General features: G+C 38.4%; 1 protein-coding gene across 10 annotated transcripts in view; it reads left to right on the top strand.

Annotated features, from left to right (window-relative positions):
* TACC2 (transforming acidic coiled-coil containing protein 2) overlaps window positions 1–12,439 on the top strand; it is a 148,527-nt gene that overhangs the window by 117,112 nt on the left and 18,976 nt on the right. For 5 of the 10 annotated variants that reach the window (XM_075072499.1, XM_075072498.1, XM_032776695.2 and 2 more), the window contains 2 exons: window positions 171–260; window positions 11,219–11,362. In XM_075072499.1, coding sequence (XP_074928600.1) covers window positions 171–260; window positions 11,219–11,362 — 234 coding nt within the window. The remainder of the gene's footprint in view (window positions 1–170; window positions 261–11,218; window positions 11,363–12,439) is intronic. The other 5 variants (XM_032776699.2, XM_032776698.2, XM_032776697.2 and 2 more) reach the window with 1 other exon arrangement.

The following is a 12,439-nucleotide window of genomic DNA, read 5'->3' as shown; positions in this document are numbered from 1 at the left end:
TTGTGTTCTGCTGATGTTTTAATCATGAAAGGAACACTGAATGTGTGTTATCCAAAAATTGTTATCATGATACATTAAAATACAGTATTCATTCTCTGTGTGTGTATAAAACATTTACATTGTGTTCTTAATTCATTTTTTTCTGTGGATTGCTTAAAACCATCTGACAGGAGGAGTTAGAGTTTGCTGCAATGAGGATAGAAGCATTGACGCTAGCCAGACAGATTACCCTGTCTTCTTTCTGCTCCTTAGATACCGAGGTATCTGTTTTATGCCTGCAATATGTGTGTGTGTGCACAGATTAAGAACCAGAGTGCTGCTTTTCCTTTAACAACAAGGTAACTAAGCTTCTCTGAATGACGTTTGAAGTTGTGTGCACCTCAGTACGTAGGACACCAAAGAGCATGCTGATAGCCTTACTCTACACAAAAATGCTGTCACCTGCTCCACTCGCAGAACAATTCTACTTCCAAAGTTAACTGAAGATCTGGAGGCAAAAGGCAGTCATATAAAACAGGGGACAGCCAAATTCTGCCTTTTAGATGACCATGTGTTTGTATTTGAGATCAGGATTTGGTCTAAAGTATTTGCTGGCAAAAAAAAAAAAAAGTAAGTTTTTTTAATAGAGTATTACAAATTCTGTCTAGTGGTGCATTTTGCCTTCTACAGGTCATTTAAGCATGAGATCTAATGACTTGTCCCTAAAACTTGAAAAGTTCAATCTACCCACACTTCAGGTTTCTGAAGAACAGGATTCAAATGATTTTGAATGACCTCAAAGGCTCTCAAGGGAAAGAACCTCCCCCGCATAAATTCTCTTCATTCATTAAGATCTAAAATTTTTCTGTATTGAAACTTCTACAGCATGCTGGCTAGTGCCATGTCAGTGTGATGCATCATCAGAGTGACACTGCTCCAGTGATGCATGTAGTCTCCCATGTTTGAAACTAGACTGAAATGTTATCTCTGATGTAGTATCTTTGGTGTTCAGTACAAAATGTTGTGTCAGTCTAGGAAAACCCATATGGTGCTTTTAATAAAAAGCTCACAACAGCCCCACGAGTTTTACCTTGGTGATATACTTCGAAAATGGTATCAACTGAATGGAATGGAATGCTGACAGGACAACAGTGTCCTGCTGACATGAGACATTTATTTCCATATTAAGAAAATGTTATTCTGCCTTGTTAGTGGCCTTTATTTTCTTACACTAAATGATTAATAAGTCATTGGGGGGCCCAAACTAATTCTTTCAATATTTAAGTGGCAGCTTTGCACTGCACCATAACTGCATTTTGACTGGCTCAGAGATTAGACTTGATCTGTGCTTTAACCAATCATAAGCAAGTTAGTTCATAAAAGTGAGTCTCTTTTGATAGTGTACTGTACTTTTATGGATTAACTGATGGCCAGTTAGAATAAATTTAAGGAGTTTAGCTTATGTTGGTAAATAGTGGCTTTTGATGCAACTGTCTGAGTGACTAATGGCTATTTCATTTAGTGTAATGAATGGCATTAAATGATAGTAATTAATTCCCTGTGGAAATATGAATGTTTCTAAGTATGTGGGCTCCTGTTTTTAGTGAAGCCGATGGGAAGCTTCACTGTTGACTTGAATGATAGCAGGTTTGGGCCCAACTTTCTAATTAGAAACAAATGGAATAAATAGGAAGGGTTGAAATGTTAAATGGCATTTTCCCGGTGGGAGTAAAGTACCTGCAATTAGTCTTACTGCTCTGAAATTCTGAAAATGTGGTTTTTTTTTTTATATATACATCTATAACTAAAGCACAGTGATGTCTTTAGCTGAATGATACCGATGTCATGCTAGGCTGGGAAGGACTTTTGTCCTTGGTTAACTTTAGTCTTTAAGCGGATGTTGCTAATATCAAATTAGCCCATGATGATAACCCTTATGACTAACACTGAGTGTCTTATAGTGACTGATGGACTCAATGTAGATTAGTTATAATAGGATATACCAGATGACTGCAGTGACTTAAATCCAGAGGCTACTGAGGATAGACAGGATAGTGGCTGGCGGGAACACTTTCTGAAAGGCACTGATTATTTTCTTAATGTGATATCAATATATTTATAACTGTTGTGCATATAGATGTAAAACCTTGCAACATCTTTTTAATAAAAACAAAACTACCTTTCACAGTGGTTAAGTTACATCTAAATCAGAAACTCAAGCATTAAGTGCTAATCTAAAAATGATAACACTTGAATCAGAATATTACTGGGCAGTAGGAATTAGTCTTTTTCATTCAGATGAAGAGGGGCTTTTGTGAGAGTAGACGTTGGGTCTGGTCCTGACCTCCTGAAATCAGTGTGAATTTTGTTAGTGACTTCAGCAGGATAGGGCCCTTTTTCTTCAGTCTCCCAAGATGGAAACAATGCAGACGGAGTCTTTTCAGATGCAACTGACAAATGAGAGTGAAAACAGTCGAAGAAAAAGAACTTTTACTAGGAAATGTGACTTCAGCCTGCCTGTGCTAAGATGGCAGAACAGTCTTGGACTGTCGAACAGACTTGCGTGTCCAGCTCCCATTTTTTGTGTAGGCAGGACAGATCTCAGGAAGAGTCTGTCAGCCGCTGAAGAATTGCTGAGGTAACATGTAAAGCTATGAAGCTGAAATAATCACTTCTCCTGTGTAAATTAGAGAAACTAGTGGGAAAAGGATGTTGGCAGCAAGAGAAGCAATATACATAATTGTTTTGAGAGGACAGAGGTAGTAAAATTTTAAGGGGTAAGTTTTCAGACAAGAACTTTCTTTTCCCTGACACAGTTGTGCTTGCAAAATTTGGGCCCACATTTTTTGGGCCCATAGTTTAACCTGAGTGGGAGCATAAATCATGTAGTTAAAAAGTGTGATTATTCCACTTTTTGTCCAAAGTACATTTGTGAGTGCGAAAATATTGCTGCAAAAGGAAAGCCAGACCTCAGTTCAGCTAAATGGATGGATACTTCTATGTGAAGATTATAGTAATTTCTTCCATTTCATTTCAGTGCCTATGCATATCTTTGTTTACTTTGAATTCTGTGAGCTGGGATTAGTGTAGATGGTAAATCAAGGTGTATCAGGTCACATTCCTAATTAAATATTTGAATTATAGAAGAGATGCTCAACAAAGGAAATATATATGCTTCCCAATTACTTACACTTAAGATTTCAGTGACCCACATGTAACATTAATTCCCCTGCAGAATCTAATCCTTCTGTGTAAGGGTCAGTGATTTATAAATCCCTGTGCTTGTAATTACCCTAATTAACTTTTTACCTTATTAGTGGTGCTGGTACTGTTGTTAGGTGCTGAATTCATAGTACTGACAGTATTATTTTATGTGAATACTGTAGTTTTATTGGTCAAATTGTCATTTTCTCAGCTGTTAAAAAGGAAAATTTAAATCCAAAAAGGTATCTGTTACACTATTTTGCAACGTTTTAGGTGCTGTATGAAATTGGTTTGCAAGATAATATTCCAGGGACTAGTAATGGTCACTCCTAAATAGGTTTAATAGGATAATTCCGGCAGGCAGGACAATTTTAGGGTCCAGTGGAACTATGGGTAGGAGGAGAAATTTGCAAGATTAGGGCCCTAAATACATGGGCATTATGAGCCCACTGGTGGGCTCACCTGATCTAGATGGCTAACTCCAAAGAGTTTTTACAGTAGTTAAAAGTTTCTGAACTTCAGATTGGATTATGTGTTCTTTGGCTTTTAACCTTTTTATACATTTACTCAAATCCAGTGGAAAATATTGGCAAAAGCATAGTTGGATAAATATATCAGTGACGCATCTAACAGAGTGTAAGAAACAACAATGACCATTTGCAGTGTTACAGATGAAGCATTTTTAAATATCTCCTCCTCTTCCCCCTTTCTAAGACAATTTTCATTATCCTGGCAGTTTCTTTGTCCCCCACCCCATCTGTATCAGAAGTAGGTGCATGTGCCTGCTACCACAGCGAAGGCTTTCTAACAGTTACCCCAGGAAAACATAACAATAAAGTTCTGGGGGCTTTAGTCAAGGCTGGTTATCAATGTCCTCACAAACCTGCTGTCCCCATCGCCTGTCCCACTCCACTGGTTTAGTCAGAGAGAGACAAAGTCCCCTGCATCTGAAGAGTGATACTCTCTTTCCCAGTCTCTTTTTTTTCTTTCTTGCTTAACAGAAAATTCATCCATTCATTGATGCAATTCCAATGTTTAGGCTTCCTTTTTTAATGGGAGTTTTTAACAGTTGTGTTCCTTTACTACAACACAGCCATGGCTGACCCATATATTTATCATGATCAATTAGTCTGATCTCCCAGATTTCAGTTCAGAGGGGCATGTGAAACCCACTGGTAAAGGAACTCCACACCATTGCACAAGTACTTGAGTTATTGAATCACTGAGTACCGTACTTTATAGTGTACTGTATTTGAAGAGTCATGCATCTGTCATCCTATGTCTGAGGCCCAGAGAGCTGCAAAATAAATGGCATAGCAGTTTTCTCCCTGCTCCTCCCAAATTACCATCTCTTTGCCTGGGCTCATTTTCCTTGGGTAGTAGCCCCATAATTCCAGCTTTGCTGAAGTCCCAGTGGATTGGCCAACCACTCTCTGCCACAGCTTCCACAAAGCAGTCTGCTAGGGGCGGGGGAAGGGGAGGCATAGAGTCTTCTCACCCTCCTCCTTTGCTCACATGTATTTTTGCTTTGGAGAGAATGGAAACAAGTGAACTCCTGGGCTACTTGAGCACTTATCCCCGATGTTGAGAAGGGAAAGGAACAGAATCTTGTCATAGTCACATAGCGCCTCTTATAGCCTATGTACATTTTTTAAGACTAACGAAGTGTGAAGAGCTCACAGGAGTTAGAGATGAAAAAGGGCATGGACCATTAAAGCTGTGCTTTGCACTCCAGATATAAGGTGTATTGAAGACCAACTGCTACCCTGTATACATTCAAGTCCAAAGTTGTCTTTAATTTCACTCTTGTGTTTGTGTTTGATGAGGAGATAAAACAATTTTTTTTTCACCCAATAATATTGAACTTAGCCATAAATGGTAGATTTTATCGTAACTATTGAATGACTGGGGTCACCAAAGAATTTTTGTTTTTTTGCATGTGTGCGATTGTGTAAAATATGTATCTATAATATAAAACCAGCACTTCTGAAATGTACTTTACTTAAGTAACTACTTTATATTGAGAGGTATCATTTATTTCAGAATATGGGCTACAGTATAGTGCTTAGAATAGGGGTGGGCAAACTATGGCCTACAGGCCAGTTTCACCCATGAGCCATTTTAAGCCAGCCCCTGAGCTGCACCAAGCAGCTTGGCCCCACTCTGGCAGGGGTGCTGGGTCGGGGCTGCATCACGTGGCTCAGCCCCACTCTGTGGGGCGCTGAGTTGGGGGCCACACTCCTGAGCCTCTCCACATGCCCCAACCCCCTGCCCGAGCCTTGATCCCCCTCCCACTCTCCAAACCCCTCCATCCCAGCCCAGAGCATGCTCATACACCCCAAACCCCTCATCCCCAGCCCTACCCCAGAGCCCGCACCCCCAGCCAGAACCTGCACCCCTGCCCCAGGCCTGATCCCCCTCCTGCTCTCCAAACTTCTAGGTCCCAGCCCAGAGCACCCTCCTACACCCCCAACTCCTCATCCCCAGCCCCACCCCAGAGCCTGCCCCCTCACCCCCGCCCACACCCCAACCCCAATTTTATGAGTATTCATGGCCCTCCATACAATTTCTATTCCCCAATATGGCCCTCAGTCCAAAAAGTTTGCCCACCCCTGCATTGGAACCTATGCTGGTGTTATTGTTAAGACCAGTGAATCAGCTGGATTAGATTTAGCATTTGATAATTATATTGAAATTGGTCATGTGGCTCTTCTCATATTCTGTTATTTTGCATGCTTGCAATCCCAATGCAGGAAAGGTGGCCAGAGGAAAAGGAATGTGTTTGGTTCCCAAATATCAAAAGTAAGCGTTCAATGACCAGTCAATACGATACTTCTACTGACTGATCTTCATGTATGAAACGTGGTAGTTTGTAAATCTCTTAGTTAGTTGTCCTAATTAAACTCACTTTGCCTGGCTTTTTTGTGTTGATTCTTAGATGCTGAATCCACAGTACTGGGCCCTATACTTTTACTGTACAAACTGTCACATATATACATATTTTAAAATAGCTTGTTCAGCACCCAATGTGGCATGAGAACTCAGAAAGGCCTATAAAGGAACTACCTGGGATTTTGCACCCCTCTGTTCTTACAGGACAGTGATAATCAAGAAGAGGAATTGAGAACAAAGGAAGAAAAGACACCTCTTTGTTAATCATAATCTTATAGAATAATTATTTGACAAGTCCCCCTTTACTATATCTGTACAAAAGCAGGCTCATATCTCAGTCACACCATAAAACTTGTAGAGATTTTTTCCCCTCAGTATCTTTGTTGATATTAACAGGATCTGTTGCTGTGGTCTTTATGAAGAGAGGAACAGGCCCTAGAATTTGAACATTACATACTTTCCCTTACCATTTCAGCTGCAAGCAATATAATGCAACTTATTGCTTTGTGATTTCAAAGCTCTTTAGAACTACTAACACTATTCTAGTAACAGTGAATCAAGACTAATGTCAAAGGGACTAAATTATTACATATAGAGAAGATGCGTGAACTTTAATGCTGGGTGTTTCATAGACTACTTCATTCTATATTTCAGTGTGGACAGAAGTGAAACATAGGGTCAGAATTCCATCAGTACACATAACATAACGAGTAGATTTAGAAAAATATTTTCTCCCTTTTGAATAGAATGGAAGTCCCTTAGTAGAAAAACTATCTATGAATCTGTGTGTGCATGTGAATATCTCATCAGTGCTACTAAAAGTGCAATGAGGGTACAATAGGCTTCCAAAAAATAAAAATCATGGACCAGATTCTAACCCTGTGCTTTGGCTGCTTTGCATCACTCCAGCAATGGAATCTAGTCATAAAACCATTTTTACAGTCCTAAGGAAAGTGTGATCATCCAGTAGCAAAGTATTAGCATAAATTAACGCCGAGCTTTAAAATACCATACAGACACACCCTGCCTGCATATAAGGAATGTGTATAGATATATTTACACTTAATTAAGTAAAATAATTTTACTTAAGCACTCATCTGGAAGGAAGAGGAAAGAATACTTTACTGTGAAACCAGATTTATATCTACAGTATTCAGAGTTAGTTCAGACGTAAAACGTATATACTCCAGAATGCACCTTGGGGATTACGTACTCGATGCAGAGTTGATTATTATATATGGGGCCTGAGCAAGAGGGAGAGTGTGTCATGGGAGTGATCTGACATCTGAAATATCGTTCAGTAGGAAAGGCATGCAAACGTAGCACATAATGTGAAATGGAGATGTGTAATATGGATCGGAGAAGAGAATAACAGATGGTTCATCAGAAAGGAATAGTTATTAATGAGTACATATACTGTTACCCAAATTCTTGTGCATTGTGGCATTTTTATTTACATGGAAGGACTGGTTTTAAAAGTTTTACCAATAGAGATGAGTTGATGTCAAATGATGATGTATCAGAATTTGAAATACTGTGCATGTTGGATGAGGTTGATAATCTCTGTGGAGGGGAACTACTTGAGCTGAGTGAAGTGCTGCAAGCTTTTTGTACTGCGCAAGCTCAGTGATAATACAGTACTTAGGACAAATGTGGCATAAGAAATTTTTCTTCTTTATCTGGATTGCTATGGTTTAAGAGAACCTTGAAAAAACATTCTGTCATCATCAATATGCTTGTTTCTAAGAGCAAATGAGCCATTTGAGCAATAAGTTATATCCCTTACCATTGCATTCTATTTAAGTGTGATATCACTATGGCGTTTGGGATATTTTATTTTGCTGCAGTTCAGGTACAGTCCTGGTTCTTTAAAATCCCACCTGTTCTACAGGAGACTTTCTGCCCTAAAGGGTGAATTCCACTGAATAAAATTGAGTTTCTGTGAAACAGGACAATCATGGATTTTTCAGATATCCAAGACTGTAGCTGAGCATCTGGGGAAACTGTTGATCTGAAGTCTGAGGTTCTGCAATTTAATATTGTTTTCTCTTTTTGACAAAGCTGTCAAGTGCATCAAGAACGTATAAAGCAAAGGTGGATGTTACCATATGAAATACTGCTTTTCAACAAAGAAAAACAGTGTTCAATTGTTAGAAATGCTGATGCTGTAACTCCGTGTTCCTTTCTAATTGTAGCTTTTAGTTTTGTTAATGTGACTTGTTTCCCTTCCTCTCTGGCTCCTATATGCTGGTCATAAACATTACTGACCAGTTGGCTGTAAATTCTCTCTACCTGAGAATGTTTCCATTGGCTTTCATTGTAATGTGTATGCAGTTAGCATTGATTAACATAGTACATGATACCACTATGAATAGCAGAGCTGGGTAAAAGATTGTTCAGATGTTCATTCAATTTCTTAAATAATATTTAGTGTATTTCTGTACCTTTTTGATTTTGCTTTCCATGAATCTTCTGGCAAACAAGTTAACTGCTGGAAATGTTTGCTGGGAGAATGAATCTGGACAAATATTGTATATTATAGGAATCAGGAAGTTCTGAGTTCTAATCCTGGCTGTTCTTTGGGCTCACTAGGTGTCTTTGGGCAAATTATTTCATCTCTACCTGTTTCCTAACTGGTAAATAGCAGAATAATACTCACCTGTTTGACAGAGATGTTTTGAGGATTAAATAATAGGCCAAATACTGCTAACTTGAGTGAGCCATTTAATTTATTGGATAAAGTAAGCAGGATCTGGCCTGATATTTGTACTTTGCTTTGAACATATAGGATCAAATACAACTTTGATATAAACAATGAAATACTAACAAACCCCAAAAGCACTACGAATACCTGAAACAAAGTCATAACAGTAAAGGCAAATCCTAAAGAAGCCATATTCAAGGCACAGAATCCAAAGGCTGTCACATGCAGTGTTTTTGTAGGTACTTGCATGTATACTACTAATTGAATGTCACAAGTTATGTCAACATCTTTAGTCCTATCCATTAAACTTTGTTTAGTCTGCATGGCTACTTACTAGATAATGCAAATTGCTTCTATTGCCACCTTTAGTATTTTACTTACTACATTAGCTGTTCTGTGTGTAAAGAGTTAAGCTAAGTTCCTTGAGACTTCTTTAACAGAAGTTTGTCCCATTATTCCTAGTATTATATGTGATAGCTCAAAAAAAATTCTTACGAGCATCAGTTCTCTTCTTTTCTTAAGGATTTTGTATATCTTACTTGAGTCCCCTTTACTGCAAAGTCCCATCCACTTGCTAAAGGGGTGTGTGTGTGTGTGTAGGGGGGAGTAGGGTTGCTCTTGGTTTGTTTTTTTAACAGTGCTTAAAGATAATTGAAACCCAGCTACCCATTAAATTAGATTTGAACAAAGCTAAAACATTTTTCATATGCATATTTGAGACTTGTTAGAACTTGTAGGCCTTTAGTTTCCTGGACCTTTTTAAATAAAGGTTTTACCATCTTAAACAAGGATATTACATTTTAGTTAAAACAATGGACTGGGAATCAGGAGACTTGGGCTTAATTTGCAGCATTGCCATGGTCTTCCTGTGTGACCTTGCACAAGTCATGTAGGGCCTGATTTTCCATTACCCTGCAATTTATGTAGTCATGTACATTAGTATGTCTGAATGGTTGTTTATACTGACTTTGCACTAGTGTAAATGACTAGCTGAGATACAGAGTAATGGAGAACCTGGTCGTCAATCTCTAGTGCCTCATTTCCGCATCTGTAAAGTGAAGGTGATAGTACTTCCTTCCCTTACTAAGGTATTGTGAGGCTACACTAATTAATGTTTGTGTGATGCTGAGATAGTGCTTGTGAACACTGAACCCCATTTCTGTAATCTTCTCTGAGTCCAAAAAAATTTGAAATACTGTCCAACATCGGATAAAAATGCTGTTATTTCTAACAATATATTACCTATATTGTACTGTCTCCTCCACTGTCCTCTTGTGCCACATATGAAACCGTTCTTGAGCAATTTTCACCCTCCACATGTTTTTCTTAAAACAGTGATTATTTATCTTTTTAGTACCCTCTTAATTCTCTTTTACAATCTTTCTCATTTTTTTCTGTGGCTAGCCCTGAATGTCTTGTATCTTGCATTGTTTAGGCTTATTATATTATTTGCAAGATAATGCATGTAAGTTTTGCATAGCTAGTTTTTAAATATTTTCCCCATTTTTCATTTTATTTGCACCTTTGGGCCAAACTGTGTTGACTTCATCTGAATCATGCAAGTAGGATGAGTAAGACTGGCCCTTTAGAAATAAAACTGAACTTAATTTATGAATGTTATCTAGTACTCACACATTCTATACAGGTGGAGCAGTAGCACCTAGGGTGACCAGACGTCCCGATTTTATCAGGACTGTCCCAATATTTGCTTGTTTGTCCCGCGTTCCAACTGATGTTCAGTCAGGACACTGGACAACTAAGCAGTTTTGCCCTCCGCTCCTGCGCACAGGCGGAGCCCCGAGGGGCTCTTGCCCCCAGCTCTGCTCCCTTTTTCCCCCATTGGATCCCTCCCCAAATCCCCACCCTGGACCCGCCTCTTCCCCAAGCATACAGCATTCCTCCTCCCTCCCAGGTTTGCACACGGTCCCGATATATCATGTTTGTCATCCGGTCACCCTAGTAGCACCACCTATACTGAAGTACCCTAATACCATCTATAGAATCTGATTTACAGTAGACAGAGAGTACATTAGCTGGTTAGAACTAATATGAGGTACAATATCTGTTAGCTTATCTTTTTCTGTCTTTTTAAATATTGTTTTACTCAAACTGATTCCCCTTCAGTGATGACTGCTTCTCGTTTTTTCTTGTTTTCTTCACTCAAATGTTCTTTGTTGGATATTTCATTTTTTTCAGGTATAGAATAGTTTTGAGAAGTTCTAACTCATGGCTTCAAAATTTTATTTCCCAGCATTATCTTCATTGTTTTCTATATAAGAATGAAGTCATGAATATTAACAGATTGTCACTCTAATGTTTTCCATTCATTGTAAGGTCACATTTCATCATTGTTTCATTTTTCCCATTAAAAGGCCAGCTGAACTATTAGTAAACCCATAATCAATGGTAAATTTCTTCTTCTTTTTTTTTTAAATACAGAAAGAGCCTGCTATTCCAGCAGATGTTCCCATCTCTAAAAGTACTCTGTACTCCCGAATCAGCACTTCTGAGGCAGAAAATACCACAGATCTGCTCTACCAGCAAGAAGATTTAGATTCTGCACTACGAATTGCCAGACAGGAGGTAACTTTTTATAGTCTCTGAAAATAAGAAGTTTCTTCTGTTGGTAGTTTCCTTCTTCTTAGCTTTCTCAAAATCAATTCACCTGAACTAGACATAGTCTGTACTGAAAACTGTGGCCCTGATTCTTATATACAGTAAGGCCCCTTTACACTGCTCTGGCAGCATAAAAGGGACTTGAAATGGAAGTAGGTTTTATTTGCTTGGTGTAGATGAGAATCAGACCCAGTATATGGAAATTTGTATTATTTATTTTACATAGCACTGTGCAGTTACCTGCAATCTGTACAACTTGAGTAATGGAATATTGGTTAATCTTTTCAAAACAAATGTTATAAGGCTTCTACTTTTTATTATTTTATAGTGCCTCACAGTGCTTCACAGAAAATATGAAAGACTGGTCCCTGCCTGAAAAAATGATTCAATCTAATGTTAAAAAAGCACAAACTGTTTGGATATAACATATACCAGGAGGGGGAGGGACAAGGAGGAATGTAGGTTATGGGTATTATGATTCCATGGTTATTCAGTTCAGACATACATGCACGAAAGTAGAACGTTCCTTCAGGATTCATTACTCAAGAATTTAAAGATTTGGTCCCTTGTGGAATCAGATATAAGGGCACTTCTTCTACAGAGGAATAGAATAGCTCTGTAAAAGTATCTTCGTGTAATTAGGGAGGAGCATAAATTTAAACACTGGATTTACCACCTCTCAAAAGGGTTTGGGGACGTTTGAGTTGGGTTCCACATGCACACATCTGAATGCAGGCCTTATGTTTTGAAATGGAAAAATTCCTTGAGAGTGTGTAGTTTTGGATCCAAATCTGGATATGAAATCTCTAGTGCAGGCTTTTCTCTAGTACAGCGGTCAGCAACCTTTCAGAAGTGCTGTGTCGAGTCTTCATTTATTCACTCTAATTTAAGGTTTTGCATGCCGGTAATACATTTTAATGTTTTTAGAAGGTCTCTCTCTATAAGTCTATAAACTATTGTTGTATATATATTAAATAAACAAGTTTTTTAAAATGTTTAAGAAGCTTCATTTAAACTTAAATTAAAATGCAGATCTTATCAGTT

The sequence above is a fragment of the Chelonoidis abingdonii genome, chromosome 15, assembly GCF_003597395.2.
Source record: "Chelonoidis abingdonii isolate Lonesome George chromosome 15, CheloAbing_2.0, whole genome shotgun sequence".
Lineage (NCBI taxonomy): Eukaryota > Metazoa > Chordata > Testudines > Testudinidae > Chelonoidis > Chelonoidis abingdonii.
The sequence above is the reverse complement of the archived record's forward strand: the minus strand, read 5'-3'. Positions and strand labels throughout refer to the sequence as shown.